The sequence below is a fragment of the Amblyomma maculatum genome, chromosome 8, assembly GCF_055883805.1.
Source record: "Amblyomma maculatum isolate TAMU_Amacu chromosome 8, ASM5588380v1, whole genome shotgun sequence".
NCBI lineage: Eukaryota > Metazoa > Arthropoda > Arachnida > Ixodida > Ixodidae > Amblyomma > Amblyomma maculatum.
Genome location: NC_139351.1, coordinates 60,666,236 through 60,686,048, shown reverse-complemented (window position 1 = coordinate 60,686,048; position 19,813 = coordinate 60,666,236). Strand labels below are relative to the sequence as shown.

At 43.3% G+C, this 19,813-nt stretch overlaps 1 protein-coding gene across 2 annotated transcripts in view; it reads right to left on the bottom strand.

Moving 5' to 3' along the window:
* Nucleotides 1-19,813, bottom strand: part of LOC146181254 (uncharacterized) — a 69,883-nt gene that overhangs the window by 32,411 nt on the left and 17,659 nt on the right. The window contains exons 1-3 of one of the 2 annotated variants that reach the window (XM_084577871.1): nucleotides 16,709-16,818; nucleotides 6,650-6,750; nucleotides 3,647-3,851 (exon numbers count right to left, since the gene is read on the bottom strand). In XM_084577871.1, the coding sequence (XP_084433997.1) occupies nucleotides 3,647-3,851; nucleotides 6,650-6,750; nucleotides 16,709-16,804 (402 nt within the window). In that variant the 5' untranslated portion in view covers nucleotides 16,805-16,818. Of the gene's footprint in view, nucleotides 1-3,646; nucleotides 3,852-6,649; nucleotides 6,751-16,708; nucleotides 16,819-19,813 lie in introns of those variants that run through there. The other variant, XM_084577872.1, reaches the window with a different exon arrangement.

Genomic DNA, 19,813 nt, shown 5'->3' with positions numbered 1-19,813 from the left:
GTACCCAATTTTACCGGTGGGTGCGTGGCGATGGCTGTTCATACTATCATTCGTAGATTACGAAAAAAAAAGATTTGACTCCTTGGAAATCTCAGCCGCTTTGCACGCATTATGAAAGGAGAGTGTAGAGTTGCCATTTGTAAACGTACTGGAACAAATACATCTATATGCATGGAGGCACAGTCCTCCATAAAGTGTGAAAAAAAAAATTGATATGAATGACTGTCTGCGAAAGAGGCGCTGTTTAAAGAGTAGTGTTTACAGCTTGCATAGAGCAAATATTATTGAGCCTGGAATGAATATCGATAGGGTCGCTTCGGTCGATGACCACTATCCCACGGACTTCACCACGGAAGAGAGGAGATCCAGGCCAAATGAAATCTTCTAGCCATTGAAAATGCGTTGGGAGCCTGTCTGCACCAGGAATCGAACCTGGTACCTCCCGAATGCGAGGCGGATACTCTACTAGAAGGCCACCGTTTCCTTTTTTTTACATTTTCAGAGCCTGATTTTACACAAAAAAATATTCAACGACAAGCAGAACATGGATTATGAAACCGCGCTATCTGATGCAGAGTCATCCATCAAAATTCGCGCATATGTAGCAGCGTTGCAATATTTGTAAGCCACTCAGGCACTAAGACTACGAACGGGTTCTCGAAAATACAGCGACTTTAAAGTTACTGAGAAATCTTTCATCACTGAAGCGGTGGCCTTCGCGAGGAAGTTATGGCAGTGTCTTCGAGAAGGCCACCGCTCCTGTGATGAACGATATCTCACTAACTTACAAATCACTGATGACATGGCCCTGATAATGAACTTAGGAATCAAATTACGCAACATTATTAGAGATCTTAACTAGCAAATCTTAATGACAAAATTATTAATCAGAAGTTACATTAATGCTCAAAGGCATCGAAACAAACACGCTTTACAAGATGAAAGTGCGAGAATAGTCTTTATTGATCAATAGAGTTGGCAAGAAGGCATATTCAAGGGAGAGAGGTAATGGGCTATAAAGATGTTGGAAGTATGGGAATAAACTTAAGGAAAGGCAGTAGTGGTCCATCCGGCCAACGAATGAAAGAAATGTGTAACTAAGCAAATAATTTTAGGATGGAGCGCATACGAAATGTTCTCATAGACCATCACTAGCAGCACACCAATATCCCTGACGGGGAATCTGTATAACAGCTGTGTCTTTAGCAGCACTCTGAAATGGGGCAAAAAAGGTTTTAACTAAAGTGAATAGAAAAACAGGGAGCTATGAAAAGAAAAATATAGCGTTAAACCTGAGTGGCATTACGTATCTTCTCCAGCGTAGCCCCATTTACTCCTACGCACTTTTTCTTCTTTACGATTAATAACATGATTCTATGTATTCAGTAATTCGAGAAAATGAAGGCCGATTACATGTAACTAGATAGATAGCTTTGTCGCAACGATCGCATAGCGTACAGAGTTCCGCGTCATGGGGAGGCGAGAAAAAATGCCTCGCTGTCTTAGCTCGTCAGCCAGGGAAGGAACTGCAGCTTACAATAGATTGCGAAGCACTGGAAGGTTTAGGTGAATATGTTTACTTAAGACAGGTGGTAACCTTGATCCAAACCATGAAAGGAAAATAACTGAGGAAAAGCTTAGGATGGAATGCATTTGGTAAGCACTCGCAGATTATGACTAGCAGCTTACCGGTATCGCTCAAGAGGAAATTGTACAACAGTTGCATCTTGCCTGAACTCACCTATGGGGCTGAAACGGGAGGCTAACGAAGAGGGTTTTAGTTAAGTTGAGGAAACCACAGAGGGCTATGGAACGAAAAAAGGTAGGTGTAACAATATAAAATAGGAAGCGCGCAATGTGATTCAGAGAGTTAACATGATACTCTAGTGGAAATCAAGAAGAAAGAATGGGCATGGTCAGGACATGTAGTGCGAAGAGAGGACAACCCATGGTCGCTTAGGGTAACAAATTGGTTTGGAAGGGAAAAAAGCGTAGCAAGGGGTGGCAGAAAGTTAAATGGGCGGATGAGGTTAAGAAGTTCGCAGTGGTGAAGTGCATGCAGCTAGCCCAGGACCGGGTTATTAGGAGGAGTACGGTATAGGTACGTCTTCGCCCTACAGTTGGTATAATCCGACTGATGATGGGGATGATTAAGCATTACTAATCCTCACGTTGGAAATAATAACTGATATAGTATCTGTCCACAGGAGGGTGATTAGAGAAAACATTACAGAAGTGTATTATTAGGCATGGGTAAATTTGTCAGTTATGTTGCCTGCGGCTGATTCTATTTATTCACGCATACTCAGAAAATAAAACATCTACTACAAGCAAGCATGTGCCACGACTGCCAGTTTTCATTAGGCAATGCGTGAAAAGTGTTAGAAGGAAAGAGCGTGCTCAATTAACGTTTGCCCGCACCGGTACCTTCTTCGACAACCGTCCTCAATTCCTTTCATAGGCCTGACTATAAATTATAATCACCCTTCACCTCATTGTAACCACAATTCAGATTAGAGCGATATAGTGCCAGTGCGAGTATGGGATGTCTTTTCGAAGACCGCGGGCGTTTACAATACCCTGCGACGTCCCTCAGGCGTTTCGATCTCGGTAGTCACAATCACATTTTCTTCGGCATTCCTTGGAGTCTGATGGCAACATATTCTAGGTCTCATGCCTTATTACTCTTTTCTCGTTAGTATTTGTTTGGTTTGCTTTGTGGGGTTTAACATTCCAAAGAGACTAAGGCTATGAAAGATGTCAAAGTGGAGGCTCGGGAAATTTCGACCACCTGAGGTTCTTTACCGCGTACTGAAATCTCACGGCACGAGGGCGCCTAGCTTTTAGCCGGCGACAAAAAGCGGCCGTCGTGGATGGGATTCGATCCCGCATCCTTGGGCATAGTAGGCAAGCGTCTTAAAGGGCAACTCCGGGGGCTTTTTGACATTCGAATATTCTAAAAAAAATTTTACTGTAGGTTCTCCTCTCCGGCCTGACGCATTCTACAAAATTTGGCCGTCGTATGATAATCCGTTCGCGCGCAACACGACATTAAAGTATGCCGTTTTCATGGCTTAAGTTGAGACTATTTCTGCCGGCAACACTGAGTTTCTGACGTCACAAACAGTATACTGGCGTTACTGTCCACTTCCCGCATCATTATGAAATTGTGAGGCTTATATTGAACTACCTCAGACATTTTATGCAATGCTTCATGATTTCTATACTTTACTTTCACCATCCAACGACGTACGAGTGTTTCTCTAATTCTGAGTGTGACGTCACCAGTTCGTCACCTGGGACGTCGCTTCTGGCCGTGAAAGCAGTTTCGGTTTCGATTTGCAGTTTTTTTTTTTTTAAATACTTGTAATTGGAATTTCAAAAAACGGTTTTTTGTGTTCGAGTCAGGACGTGCCAAGGAATGTAATTCAACCAAAAATACAGAATGATGGAAAAAGCACCGGAGTTGACCTTTAACCACTGCACCACCTTGGCGGGCAGTGATGAATTAATATTGGTCGCAACAATGATATACTGGGTTAGAATGAACTTCTTTTTCGTTTTAAGAATTTCTATTTTTTTATGCAAGCAAATATAAAGCAGACGGCGTGTTTCTCTGCCAACATATTCATCACTAAGCGCTTACCGTTAACATGTCTCCAGATTCCATAGAAGCACCAAACCATATGGCTTCGTTGTCGCCTGGAGCCCCCCTAATATTACTTGTCCCCTTATTTTTATTTTTAAAACTGCCTTTTGAACACCGGAGGATGTAGTAATGGTATTCGTCAGACTCCCGATATCCCAGTTCAAAAGATTCCTCCAAATACCATCCAAGGATCATACAGTAGCTGCAAGGAAAAAAAAAGGCAGTGCTTTGTCTTCAATGAGATATGACGTTGCAATCCCTGAAACATGCTTTAGTCGCAGTGAGCCAGAATGATTTACGCACGCCATAGCAAGAAAGTAAACGGCGCAGTTAGGTAGGGTTATATGCTTGGCAAATGGTACACAGTAATATCGGCAAGTGCACCATTGCGCTGGCGGAGAGCCAGTCATTTCAGCGATGAACATCGGGGTGGCAAGAAGGAGTAATAGCATTTTTGCAAACTAATAGAAGATTGTTTGCCTGCTGCTTAAGTCGACATATTGAAAGTAAAAAAAAATGATCAAGCTGGCGGGTGAGCCGAACGATATAGGCATAGAAAAAAAGGTGGAAGTAGCACTACGTCCACTGAACCTCTAGCGGCGAGAACGGTCTTGTCCTGAATTTTTTATTGCGTTAAAGTAATAACTGAAAGCAGCTTGGCCTCGGGCTAAATGATTTTTTTATTTTCAATAAAATCATCATAAAAACAAACGGAATGGTGCAGGATATTGAAGGTCAAATCGTTTAGTTAGATCAAACACAGAAAAGGACCAAACGCTGACCCTTAAAGGGCACCTCCGGGGTTTTTTTTGACTTTCGAATATTCTAATAAAAAGTTTACTGTAGATTCTCCTCTGCGTCCTGACGCATTCTATAAAATTTGGGCGCCGTACAATAATCCGTTCGGGCACAACACGACTTTAAAATATGCTGTTTTCATGGCTTAAGTTGAAACTTTCTGCCGGCAACACTGAGTTTCTGACGTCGCAAACAGTATACCGGCGTTACTGTCTACTTCCCGCACGATTATGAAATTGTGAGGCTTATATTGAACTACCTCAGACATTTTATGCAATGCTTCATGATTTCCATACTTTATTTTCACCATCCAACGCACGTACGAGTGTTTCTCTAATACTGAGTGTGACGTCACCATTTCGTCACCTGGGACGTCGTTTCTGGCCGTGAGAGCAGTTTCGGTTTCGGTTTGCTGTTTTTTCTTTTTTAAAATACTTTTAATTGGAATTTCGAAAAACGGTTTTTTTGCGTTCGAGTCAGGACGTGCCGAGGTATGTAATTCAACCAAAAACACAGAATGATGGAAAAACCACCGGAGTTGACCTTTAAGGCACTTATGAAGGCACCGGGGACGGTCATAAAACCGAATTTCCTACACAAAAGGCTTTTCTTTCAAACAATTCAATCCTGTTGAGAATTTATTATTTCTTCATTACACATTGTACCTTCAGGTTTATTTTGACTAAATGGAATACCATCTGAAAGTACTGAAAAAGCATTTCCAATACCCCGCCCCACGTAGTGTTGCCATTACCACATTGATAACTTGCATCAGCTGTGTAACTGCAGAAAAGACATGTCGAAGTCTGTTCTGTCGTGTTTTGGCAGAAAACAACTATAGTTTTCAAGAAGGGAACTTGGGTGATTAAAGGTTAAATGCTTCATTACATTACTAGCTGTACACAGACACAAAACTGCGCTATCTAAGGTGATACTAAGTTCACTCTCGCAAATAGGAAGGAACATTACCTTTCTTGTCATGATGAATGACCCCTTGTTGTATGCTTTCGTTAAATATTGTATAGATATACTTAGTGTGATACTCCATGCTGCTAAGCACAAAACTTGCATGCTGTTTCACCATGACCAGGAGATTGTTTGATGTCTGCGATCAGTATGAACAAAATATTGCCTTCTGCTGACAGCGTTTTGGATGTTTGTGGCCAGAGCCTGAACATCCTGGGTGGTTAACCGAAGCGGTGACGTTGTGGTAGAGCATTCGCCTTGAACTCGGGAGCTAAAATGTTTACCTTACATTGCACGGTACACACCTGTTTTCTAATGGGTACATGATTTACCCCAGGCATGTGCTATGCTTTTCTTGGGTACAATTTCCGGAAAAAGGGCTATCCACCAAAATTTGCCCCCATGGCTCAGCATCCTTATACTATAAACCCGCCTCGTCCCTCACGCACTAGTACATCATATGGCGCAGCATATGTCACGTCGGATCATCATCATCATCATCATCATCATCATCATATTTTTAAGCGCGCTCGGCTCTGCTGCGCTGCCGCACCAAGGTCAATCTACCTTGATCGTGCGGAAAAAGGCCATATGCTGCCCCTTTTTGGAACAATGCCGGACGCTGTGTCTGGTGGTGAGGTCCAATGTGAGAATTAAGGCGATGACGACGCCCAATTAACGGAGCTTGTGAGATTATTCCAGACCAGCCTTCGAACCGAGTGGGCTAAGAGTAGTTTACGAAGCTTCTCAAAAGCACCCCCTCCTGGAGAGAGCCGGGCGAAAGCCGAAAAAGATTCGACGCATTTTACAAGTGATTGCCCCGCGGTGGGCTTTGTACTAATAACCGAGCCCTGCTAACACTATAAACGTATAAAACTCTGCAACGAGACAAACTAGGAGCGTCTAATCGAAGCTAGTAAGGATACCAAACTAGTATGCTAATTATCGTTTCTGACGACCCATGCCAAGGAACGAATACAAATGTAAAAGCGAATTTAAACAAAGCTAAGAATTGACAGCTGGGAGCGTTTAGACGTTCTCTCGAGAAAGGGCGGCTTGAAGTGTGCCTCATAGTGCAGCCCTCTTTGCCATTGATTATAATTGAACGAACATTGAATTGCATGATGGAGATTTGGTTGTATTTTCTCGGACCCAGCAAGTCTTTAAAATACACTGCTCCACCTGCATATTTGTGTAGGTTTGTCAAAAGAAAGGTGGGAGAGAGTGCGCACTCACTTCTTCTTCCTGTCGGTGAATCGTACCAAGTATTGCACCTTGTAATCCAGAAATGGCTTCACGCTTGATTTTTCTTTATGCACGTACGTGCGTCGCTCTGTCTGCGCAAATAAAAAGCAAAACCAAAATTTAGAATTACAATATATGGAGCTGGTCAATAGTTATAACACGAGGAGAAATCTGGCGAAATGTGGTAGCATTATTTACGCCCTGTCGGTATTTACCACGTATTCTGGCCCTTATTCCTCCAACAAGTACCTGAGGCCAAAATTTGCCAGCCGTTAATTTGGCATTGAATGACAATGGTTCAACTGGTGTTCTGAAGCATAAAGGTGGAGCAGTGGTTGCCTGTGCAAACACACAGCGATGATCGAACGCATGCATTTGTAATGATTGGAATGTTAGCCTCGAAACATCTGTGACGTCGAAGTATCTTCCACATATCATGGAGAAATGGATAGCACGAGCATTGTTACATAGACAATTTTTCAACGCAGTTAATATTGTAATATTTTACCTTTATTTAATATTTAATATTTTACCTTTTGAATAGGGGACTGCAAAGGAAGGGACGTTAAGAGAGCATTATTTATTCTTGTAAAACAAACAATAAATGTTTGCCTTAATGCAAATATAAGTGGTTTCAACTACGAAAAAATGTACGTAGTCTGAAATGCTAGTGATCAACCATTACATTTAGGTTCGAAAATTTTGAAATATATACATCTTGCAGACTGATACATGAATTTAGTTTTAAATTACGAAAAGTTAATATTACGCTGGTTGCTGAGGGGAAGTATTAACTGCTAGACACATAAAACGAAGGCAGAGCATAGGTTCAGCAGCATATATGGGCGTGCTTCACTCAGCGGGGCAGTTAACGCTTGCTCTATCCGCTTCACTTCTCGCATTCTTGCGTTGTGATAGTAGCACAGCACTCTGCAATATTGTGCGACGTGTGCTCGCTTAGCATAGCTGGGCGCACTGCTTGGCTGCGCATTTTTGGTTTAGCCCGGGCCGGCCTGAAATTCTTTGCACTGCAGCAGAAATGACGATTGTATTTTCTGAAAATGTGAGATATTTACTGGTTCAGTCATGACAACAAACTAGATCTCGTAATTACTGAGATGCATAGGCAAAAAAGTAGCTGTGGTTTAGCTTGTGGTCAAACCTGAATGTAAGCGATAGCAACCTGCATGGCTACACTTAGGTTCGGCTTCAAAGTTAAGACGCGACTTTTGCGCAAAGTAGTTTACTCTATGGTTTAAGCTTTTTTATGCCATTTGGGAATAACTTTGCATATAAGCACCCCTTGGCTCTCGTAGTTGCTTATTCCCATTCGGGTGTAGGAGACTTCCAGTGGTGTGACATCGTCGCTGTGTCGAACTCCGGGGCACACCATCGTCACAACGTTCGAACGAACCTGCTATACTAGCACCTCGCGGAAGTCGTTCGTGCTTCTTCGTTTACTGCTGCGTCTTGGTCTTCTTTTTCTACTACTTCTACTTCTTCGTCTTCTTCTACTTCGACCTCCTTTCTCGTTTTCTTCATTTTCTTCTTCTTTGCTTTCCACGGTGCCATGGTGCCACGGTAATACGATGCCACGCCGACGAATTGAAAGCCTACCGAAGTGCAGCTGTCGCTACAAAAGGTAACTGTTTAATTAGTGGCTGGTCATGTAGTTATGAGATACAAGCTTATGGTCGGGCCCAGTTCCGCCCTTGGCAATGTTGCATAAGAAACTTATCGCGCCAAGCTCTTCTATCTGGCCAGAGATCAGACACTGGTTTTATAACGAGCGGTAATTGGCAGTTGTTCTCGGACTAACCAACACAACCTACGCATCGCCGACCTGAACCAGCTCCAAGTACGTTTGGGACATGCGTGAGCCATGATTCACTGATGCATTATGCCAACGTGGCAGGAGGCTGGCCAAGTCTGGGATGCGTCGGCGGCACTCGCTGGGTCGCAGGTCCTCCTTACATGAACCGATGCCTCCAAACAAGTTATTGTGGTAAGATAGTACGAATACATTACTTATACAAGAGCGCAACAAAATACGGACACAGAGAGATATAAATGGACAAGACACGCGATACTTCAACTTTCTGTACCTGGAAGAAACCAACATGCACAAAAAACCTGAAGAAAAATCACAAATCACACGTGTCATATAAAAATTACAAAATTAAAAAGAGAAAATAAAAGTAATTAAAATCAGATACAACTAAAAGAAAATAAAAAAAATGCACACACGCTCCAATCTAGTACTCACGAGACGCAATACAAACACACTAAGATGTCCACACCCAACAGTCGCACAAAGAACGCGCGCTATAGGTTCACATCAAAAACTTATCATCCAACATAGGCAGTCCCTAAAATATCCAGCTTATCAGTCTGTTGCTCGATAAGTTTTTGATGTGAACTTATAGTGCGTGCACTTTGTGCGAGTGTTCGGTGTGGACACATGAGTGTTCTTGCCTGGGAACATGTGAGTGCTAGTGTGGAGCGTGTTGTGTGTTTGATTTTATATAATTTATTTTTATGTGGTAATTTTTTTCATTTTGTAATATTTATATAACATGTTTGAATTGTTATGACTTCATTCTTTTCTCTGGTTTTCTACGTATGCTGTTTCTTCCTGGTGTCAGAAGAAGCGCATTTTTAAGTAAAGTAGCCGAGTCTACTCATGCATGACCCGTGGGTTTTCCATGTATCGACGATAGTTCGATAGCACCCATAAACATTGCTGCAGCTGAAGCATTTTAAATAAACAGCTGCTGCTCAAAACAGCTCTCATTTTCCACAAATGCTCATGAATTCCTTCAAATAATTGAAAAAGGTGATTAAAAAATGCAGCTAAACTAAAAACCTCTACAAATACTGCAAGTTATTCACAAAAATAAAATGCCATCCGACCTTCCTTACGTTGCGATTTTTAAAACTAATAAGAACATGTGGAAACTAGAGACTTCGGAAGTATGGCGATTGCTTTGTCTGGTGCACAATGTGTTGGTACGCCTTGCGTTTCGATGTTGAAGAAGTAGATAAAATTCCCAGCTTAATGGCAGGGCAGTGAACCAAGTTTGCTGTAGTTGGAAGAAGTGAAAAAGAAGAATGCGCGCAGGTGTTAATAATTAGTCCTCTCGGCAGCATCAGGTTCCTCTATGTGTATGGCTTTCTTAATTCTGTTTCGTTGTCTTTTCAGCTGCGTTGTCTTCATAACTCAGGGAGACTAACTCGCTCAACATTCCACTCTACTATTCTAATTGAAATAGTCTGAGAATTCGACTAGTCCACCATGAAAAAACTCGCTTTCATATTATTAACTTCTGTCACGTCTTCAACTCAGCTGATAGTTTGAGCTCCAAACATTACTTTTATCCGCTCGTTGTGGCAGATGTCTTAATTCAGCAGTGTTACAGCTATAATTTGACAGTTCTTCTCACGACCGTCATGAACTGCTCCATACTCTGCGGCGTACTGTCCTGCGGCAAGCATTCTAAAAAAATGTAGAGAAGAATCTGTGCGCTCATGCTAGATTCATTAAGCAGACATGCGACCTCGTTCAATAATAGACCCTAAAAGCTTTAACTGATACTATTCTGATAAGGTTTATCTGTTTCACCTGTCCGGAGGTGCGCTGCGGTATTCATCGATACGACCAAGTTTATATTATTAGAGGTGTTACTCTTTTTACACGAATACTGGTTTAAAAATAGATAAATAAGGTTTAACAATAAAATTTGTGATGCAGGAGAGGGAAACCAGATGCAGATTATTGAAACCCAACATGATGACCACATGGTATTTTACTTGATTTAAATACCACACTGTTAATTATATACATGGTAGTAATCAGTTAAATTGCGGAGTATTGATTTAGATAATAACCTAGTTAGGCAAAAAGCAGGCAAGAGACCAGGCAGCCAGCAGGCAGGCACGTGACTTTGGCATTAGGTTTAGGATAGCAGGGGGGGAGTTATTAGTTGATTTTCCGGAGAGAAATAACGCAACAATCATGAATACTTTATTCAGCAAACGAAAGAACCGGAAGTATGTAAAAGTCCCAACGTTGAGACTAAAAATGAAATTGACTGCGCAAAGCGTACTAAACTCGCCATTAATTAGGATGTAGTGGTAATCGGGAAAGTGAGATGCAGTAATCGCATGATGGTAAGTTGTCGAATTAGTCTAAATTTGAAGAGGGAACAAACCAGATTAGTAAGAGAGAAGTCCATCAATGAATTAACGGTGAGGAGGAGGGCACAAGGGTTTAGCATGAAGCTCAGTATAGGCATTTAGCTCTAACCGAGAAGGACGACATGAGCCTAGAAGCAATGGGCAATCATTTTAACGATATCATTATTAAGTGTTCTGCAGAAGTAGGTGGTAGGTAAATTAGAGCAGATATCGGTAATCTGCCCTAGAGAAGAAAGATTTGATTAAGAAACGCCGAAGTAAGAAAGCTTCCCACCCATGAGACCAGTTAGAACTGGGAGAGATATCAAAGCTAATCAATAAGCGTAAAGTGGCATAAGTAATGAAGCGTAGCATGGAGAACATTTAGCATGCTGTAAACAACGGCGGAAGCCTTAAAAGGGTGAAAAAAAAATTGGGCCCAGGCAAAATCAGGCGTATGCGCTAAGGGATACGTCTGGGAAAGTCATCACGAATATAGACAAGATAGTGAAAGTAGCCGAGGTGTTCTATACTGATCTGAAAGTAACCAAAGATGTCAGGACAATAATGAAATTGGCAGTAAAAAAAGCAGTCAGACGTTCAGTCAGTGACGAAGGACGAGCATAGAAAAACTATAGAAACTATAAAAAGGGAGTAAAGCCACTGGAGAGGATCAGGTAACTGCATATTTGTTGGAGGATGGCGAGAATATTGTGCTAGGAAAACTAGCCACTCCGTATACGAAATGCCGAATGTCATTAACGGTACCGGAACGAAAGAACGAAAGCATTACCTAAGCCCTTAAGTAAGGGGCTAATGACTAGAACAATCAGGCTAGTCAGCTTACTATCCGTTACGCATAAGCTATTTAATAAGGTAGCCACTCATAGATCAGGACCGCCTTAGACTTCAATGAAGAAAAGATAGGGCAGGTTTTCGGAAAGGGAACGCTACTATCGATCATATCCATATTGTCAACCAGGGGATAGAAGAATGCTCTTAATATAACCACTCCTTAAACACAGCATTTTTTATTACAAAAAAGAATTCTACTCAGCAGAAACCTGAACGGTCATGCAGGCACTGCGAAATCAGGCTGTAGTGAATTCCATATGTAAAAGTACTTGAAGATATATATAAATAGTGGCTGCACAGCAACCATAGTTCTGCATAAAGAAAGTAACAAAATTCCCATAAAGAAAGGTGTCAAGCAAGGAGACACGATCTCCTCAGCACTATTTACAGCTTGCTTAGAGGAAGTATTCAGAGACATGGAATGGGAGCAGTTCGGGATAAGGGTAAATAGATAATACCTCGATAATCTGCGATTCGCTGATGACATTGGCTTGCTAAGTAACTCAGGGGATGAACTGCAAAGAATGATTGATGACATAGACAGGAAAAGCGGAAAGGTAGGCTTGAAAATAAATAAACGGAAGAACAAGGTAATGTTCAAATGCCTCAGGAAGGAACAGCAGTTCACGTTAGATAGGGGAACACTGAAAGTTGCAGGTGAATATGTCTACTTAGGGCAGGTAGTAACCGCAGATGCGGACCATGCAACGGAAATAACAAGGACATTAGAATCAGGCTGGAGCGCATTTGGAAAGTACTCGCAGATTATAACTAGCAGCTTAACGGTATCGTTGAAAAGGAAAGTATACAACCGTTGCATCTTACGTGTACTCAACTATGGGGCTGAAACTTGCAGGCTAACGAAAATGGCTCTACCTAATTTAAGGGCAGCGCATAAGGCTATGTAACTAAAAGGCTGGTGCAATGTTAAGAAACACGAAGGGTGCACAGTGTGTGCGAGAAATAACTCAAGTTGCTGACAATCTAATGGAAATCAAGAAGTAGAAATGGGCATGGAGAAGACGTTGTGCAAAATAACATTCAGTTTATACCGCTTCTTAAATTTAGTTACGATGCCTCGCACCCTCTCTTTGTTATATAAAATTCATCTATATTACCAGCTATGTCCCTATTGCCAAGGTAACCTATTCCTAATTCTCGTCTCTCCGGTAAACCTCGATAACAAAGCACATGCCCGTCCTTGAGTACAGTATATGCCTCATTCGGCCTCCTTACCTCACTAAGCCCTATGATATTACATTTCATACCCTCTCTACCTCTAAGGTCTAACAGTGCTACTAAACTAGCCTCACTGATAAGGGTTCTTGTGTTAAACATTGGTATGGTCAGTTTTAATTTGTAGACTGTCCGGAGCCTGACATTCCTATCCCCCCCTCCCCTGCTGTGTAACATATCTGACCGCCGCCGTGGTCAGTTGTTCCGCAGCCGCCTGTAACTGAAGGCAGAGATTTGATAGGACTATTCAAGGGAAGTTGTGGCCACTTACTGCACCAGTTTGGCCAACTCCTGTTCTGGTGAGGTAGTGTGTTGTCGGAGGTGTTCACCGGCATCAGGTCGCACGGCTAACATGTTGATGTCATTCCATCGACACGTCAATTTTTTTTCATCCGGTGGAGAATCGCGCGGCTCTGAGATTCCAGCCATGGTCCGCTTGTATGCGAGGCGTATGTTCTACATGTACGCCACCACTCTCGATCTGAACTTATCTGCTTTACGACTTTTCTGTCTATCTTTTTTATATTTTCTACTGCCGCCCAACTGCAGCCCCGATACCGTTGCACCGATCGAACGCTCTTGTATCGTTAGCCTCGTTTCAATGGTGTGTGTTTCGTGAGCTCCGCCAGTGGCTTTGCCTCCGCTTCCTTAGCACCGGCGATTTTGCATCTCTGGTCGCATTGCTGTTGTACCTTCACGTGATCATAAGATCATGTCAGTCGAATTAAAGCTACAGCAGGTTTTGGTTATGTGCTCGCGACCTTCGAAACCTGTTTGGTTTCTCTGGTGCGACTTGCACGATCGTCTAGCGCCGTGAATCAGTGTTTACGGCGCTCGACTACTGTTCCTCGGCGGCTGCTTTTCAGTGGAGCCGAAAAGCAAGGCGCCTGTGTGCTGCGCGATGTTAGTGCAGCTTAAAGAACCCCAGGTGGTAGAAATTTCCGGAGTCCTCCACTACGGCGTCTCTCATAGCCTGAGTCGCTTTGGGACGTTAAACCCCACAAAACCAAACCCAAACCTTTGTGTGTAGGCTCATTACAGTTGTGGTGGTGATTACCTTTTTTGGTCGCGACCATCGTGTGCGGTGCGGCTTGATCGCTAACGTCACAGACAACGAAAGCAGAGCCAGCCTGCGCCTGTTAGGTTTCCCAGGAGCCACCGAAGAGTAGAGTTTCATTTTGCTTGGACTGTACAGCTTATGTGTGTCGCCTGTTTTGAAACATGTTTGAATACGATTCGAACAATAGTCATTAAATACGGAGGAAGCCTTTGGAGGCAATGAACGACTACAGCGCGGTGAGTGCACTTGTGATCTTTGCCTCGTGATTTATGCATGTATCTTATCTAGGCTGCGTTTTCACAAATGTCGCGCCAGTTTTAGAACAAAGATTCAGTTCACACGAAAGTTTTAAATAAAACAGGGGTAAACGTTCCATCGTGTATTTACGCAGTTCCTAGTGCCTCGGTGAATACAGTGCACAAGTGAGGCTTGCTCGCGTATGTGGAAAAGCTATCTAAAGTTCGTTTTAATGCTCTTTTGTGCCTTACTTGCCATTGTTGCTTCCAGCAGTTCACGTTGGCAGGAAGTATTTGGACGGTGTGTGCTCTCGCGAGAGCGCACTCAGTGCATGGTTATGCGCACGAGCGAACTTCCTACAATGCACTTCCTCGCCTAATTTAAGATTGCTACTGCTAGCTTGTGGCATCAGATGTGACATTGCAAACTGTTTCCAGAAGGATAGGAGAAGATGGTGAAAAAGTGCATTAAGATCGGCTCTCTCTCGCTCGTACGCACGTAGGGCGTGCGATTCCCGGTTACCACGCGCCTTCCTTACCCCTCGCCCCCCCCCCTCTTCAGAGCACGTTCGACGGCGCCCAGCTTTGCGAACGTCCCCTATTCCTGCACCATAAACGGATCTGTATAATACTGGGCTTCCGGAATGTGGGGTACAAGTATAGGGAGGTCCGTTTTTTTGCACGGAGTTGGCCGATGGACGGAAAATGACAGCAGTTATAATGAACTGCAAACACTTCGCTATTGGCACGGGATTTTGAGGACACGAGACACCAGTCTAGGACAGGGTGAAGGACAGGGCCGAGGTTTTTAGGTACAAGAGGTATAAACAGGAGTTTCTGGCAGGCAAAGAGGAGGTAGCCGATTCCATGCGTACACTGCGGAATCTTCCTCTTCTTCCTCTTTGTCATCGATCAGCCCTATGCAGGCAGCAGCCACTATAGTCACTACGGATTTAAAAATCACTTTTAAATTTCTTTGTATCTGCTTTATTTGTCTATGCTGTGTCCGGAGTACACATAAACACAAACATAAAAAATGCCGAGACATTCTTTGTGCTTTCTGTCTAAGGAGATGGGAGCTAGCGGAACGAAGCGGCTGGCTGCCAAGCAACTAGAGCAGCGTGTAAATAACACGCAGTTTGGTAGCAGCAGGGAGATTCTTTCTCATCAGAAGAATCATGGCTTGTGTTGCCTTCTTCACAGCGGTGAAGCCCCAGCGGTGGGCTGTGGCTTCTTCATGAATGATGTCAGGTATGCGAATGTGAATATCATACCTGTGAAGAGAATGTAGACTACGCTTAAAGCAAAAATTATTTGTATCAACACGGAGAGCATTCTGCCTTGAAGGGGGATCAAGAGAAGCGTAGGTGCAATGTGCGAGACTGGAATGAAATCGAATTCTTCAGTGCATGAATTCCAATTTTTTGCATATCATCCTACGAAAAAGCAGGTAGTTCTTATGATGTGCGTGTTCAAATGCAAAAGATGAAGGAGGCGCTTTCTCGGGACTTCTTGGGGCATGAAGCGCTGCAACGTTCATATCGCCACAGGATACAAAGGAACACGGCATACAGAACGACACGCTAAAATTGCCATAAAATTGCGTGGTCAGCTATTCATGTGAAACTTTGCACTGAACCCGCTTGCTGCCTAAAGTGGAAAGGTAACATGCAGGAACAGCCCAGAAATATTTTAGGGGTGCTTCAAACGTCTCTGCAGAGATTGAAAGCAAGGAGAAGGCTTGATAAGATATGGCTGTAAGGAAACCAGTAACCTTCATAACTTACATTCACAGCTTATCGCACAGTGACAAAATGTTGCAGGAACTGCAACTTTGAAATAGCAATAAATTTGGCCTATACAGGCGAAATGAAACACAGACAACGCTTATCAACCCTAAGTGTTTAAAACCAAATTTCTTGATGAAAAGCTTACCAAGGCCAAAGCAACAGATGCATACATTCACATTATTGTATTTGGATAGTGTCCGATCATGAGAAGCCAGAAAGGTAGTCACTCATTGTGAAAGACGCAAGGAGCTTTTCCTAAACCTTCGCGCTACCATCTCATGGGTGGACTCGAACTAAAGAACCATGTTAGAGGAAACAAAACCATATGGCATGAAATTTGTTGAACACAGTGAGTCCGGCCGTACTCCTCTTCATAGGGTTTTGAAAACATATTAGTAATCTAATAATCCTTTATTAAAGCCCTGAAACTCAGTCTGCTACCGTTACCAACCATCGCTGATCTTGCTTTAGCCATAATTTAAGTGCCCATACCCACTATTTTTGACTTTCACTAGAATGACTTAACTCAAGCAATCTCCTTAAAAAACCGACTGAATACCAAGCATCCTACGTGCCGGAGCACTTTGCCTCGTGGGGCGAAATACTGCGGCGTATACATCGAGTTTATGAATTTGTGTTCTATTTCTACAACAAAACGTTCGTCCCCAACAATAGAGGGATATGGAGAAAAACTTACATTATAAACCATGTGGATTCCGTTCATACCCCTGTATTTTCTCTGTAGGGCCATGGCCTCGACGCTGAGGGTGGGCATGATCCTGTGATAATTCATGTTGCGAGGTTGGTTTCCAAGGCTTCTGGAGGGAAGACAAGGACGGAATATGACACCGTCAAATGCTAGCTTCTCCCTGCACGGTCACTAAAGAAGTGCCAGAATGATGTCTCGAGGCCCTTTCTTTTATCGCATAAGAGCCTTTTGAGGCTTCTCTGAAGCTTGATAAACGATTGCACACCGCCATATTTGTTTCTGATTGTATATTTGGGCACATGCATTTGCTTCGGTGGCTCAGAACCGGTGGCCCGAAAGCCCTGCGTTCATCGCACAATGGGGATTTGAGGTTAGCCTGATGCTTGATTGACGAGCCCACACTGTCTTATTCCTTTCTGGCTGTACAGCTGTGCACGAGAATTTGACGGTTTGGCTCTACACCAGCAGCCCGCGAGGCCCCTGCGTTCATCGCACAATGAGGGTTTGTGGCTAGCCCGAAGCTTGATCAACGAGTCCACTCTGTTATATTTCTTTCTGTTTGAACAGCTTGGCACCTGAAGTTTCTTCTGTGGCTCTAGACCAGCGGCGTGAGGCCACTGCGTTCATTGCACAATGGGGTATAGTGGCTAGTCGGAAGCTTGATCAGCGAGTCCACACTCTCATATTCCTCTCAGGTTGTATAGCTGGGCACGAGAAGTTGCATCTGTGGCTCGAGACCCGCAGATCGATGCCTCTTCTTTCATCGGACAATGAGTATTTCTGGCTTGCACAAAGATTGATAAATGAGTCCACATTATCATATTCACTTCCGGTTGTACAGCTGTGTAGGGGCTGTTGACGGTGCGGCTCTAGACCAGCAGTGCGGGGTCCCTGCTTTCATCGCACAGTGATGATTTGGGGCTAGCCCAAAGCTTGATCAACGAGTCCACACAGTCATATTCTTTCTGGCTATACAGCTGGGCAAGTAAAGCTGCTTCTGAGGCTCCAGACTAGCGGCGTGAGGCTACTGCGTTCATCGCACAATGTGGAGTTGTGGCTAGCCCAATTATTGAACATTGACTCGGTGCTGTCGTATTTCTTCCCAGTTATGGGAGGCTGCCATTGACGATCAGGGAAAGTGCGATTTCTGCTTTGTTCAATACTCAGGCAGGGAGGCTCACACAACAAGCCGCTTTGTGAAGAATACTTTGGGGAGTGCATTTCCCTAAAAGCACAATCGTCTGTACTGTCGTGTTATGCAAAATAACTGCAGTAAACACATTTTTTATTAGACAATATTAACGCGGCCTCGCATGCGCCATGGGCTCACTCAATAAATAGCGCTATTAGTGATGTGGTGTTGTTGCATAAGGGGAGCTCCAAATCATTTCCCAATAAGTCGTCATGCTGCTACCTCAACGAAGCAAAAATGCAAGCTCGTCAAGCATCACTGATGAACTGTCCACTATGTCTATTTTTATTTAACAACAAAATATTTAGCCTAACAAAAACAAGAATAACGTATCTAGCTGGAGCCACTCTCACGTCGGACAATGTTGAAACCTTTGCTGCTTCGCGAGATGATTTTCACGGTCAGTAAGAATTGAATAGCACAGAAGAGCAGAGCGATAAAGCCTCCTCAGATAAACTCTATCAAGCAAATGTTTAAATTGCCTGTCATTAAGTAGCGCTTCCTCCGCAGAATCTGCGGCTAGATTCCACGCAAACTGCCTGCCACTTACGACGTCAAACCTTCAGACGCAATTGCGAGAGGCGCAGTGTTATAAACATATTAGCGTGGACTAAATAAAACGTATTCCTTTTTTTTGGAAGCCACCGACGTGTGGCCTTATCACTGTGACTACAGCGCACGAATCGATTGTGTATTTTGTGTTTGTGCGTGCTCATTATCGTGAGAAGCAGTCTTATCAAATTCATTGTCGCGCAACATGCACCAGAGATATATCTCGAAGATCCCAGCTACTCGCAGTTGCTCCTACAATATTCCAAGTTATGCAAATCATAGTTTGTGGCTTTATCTAGATATTTCTTTGCCGCCTTTAAATTCAACATTTCCGGGCGTGAAATGCATTCGCTGATCGACGACCACCGAGCACGCTTGTTTATCGCCGCAGCCGACTGCTTAGTTTTTTGAGGGCGCAAGTCAGCCAAACAATGAGTTTTAGCGAATTTCAAGCCTCCTTATGTGTTGCCAACGGCATTGTCACCAATACTTGACATCTGGTAGAACTGCTGTATCCCAACATTTGGACGTCCCCGACAATGACACCTGTCGAGTGAAAAGCATCCTTGGATTTCGTACAACTCCGAGAGCCCTGTTTAGAAGAAGGGCAGGCACCAGGACGCCTCTCACTGCATTTATTACCCGACTGTTCACACGGCAGTCAATACGCCAACATGGCGCTCTGTTGTTGTTGTTGTTGTTCTCCTCTAATGTGATGGCACATACCCACACAGGGGGATCGGCCAAGAATTGGGGTGCAGAGATATTAGATTTTGAGATGTATAACTACATCGAAAAAAAAATAGTAATAAATGCTAGGGAATAGAAAAGGAAATTTAAATATGATAAACCAAAATATATAAGAGTAAATACTAACGCACGCAGAAGGAGAATAGTAAGATTTATATGTACTGATTAAAACTTCAAAGCATATTAGCCAGGTAGACGTTTTGTTTCTATTAAGAAGTTTTGAATGGCGTTGAAAACATACCTGTGGCTGTACCCAAGCATGGTGGCACCGAGCGATAATAAAATTTGGCTGCTCAAATTAAGACCCAGCTGTTGTAACGGCTTCTCTAAGTACCGCATTCTCATCATGGTAAAACGGCGGCAAAATATCAAGAAATGGTCTATTGTTTCCGGTTCCCCGCAGAATGCGCAGACAGGAGAAAGCGCCAAACCAGACCTGTGCATATAGAAATTTAGGGGCGGAATACGACAGCGTAGCCTGGTTAGAGAGACATCAGTCTGCCTTGATTGACATGATTTCCTATTCCAGGAATACTTGAGGTGCAGGTAGTCATCCGAGGATAAAATAGATCCAGACTGCGTGCTTAATAATGCACGCC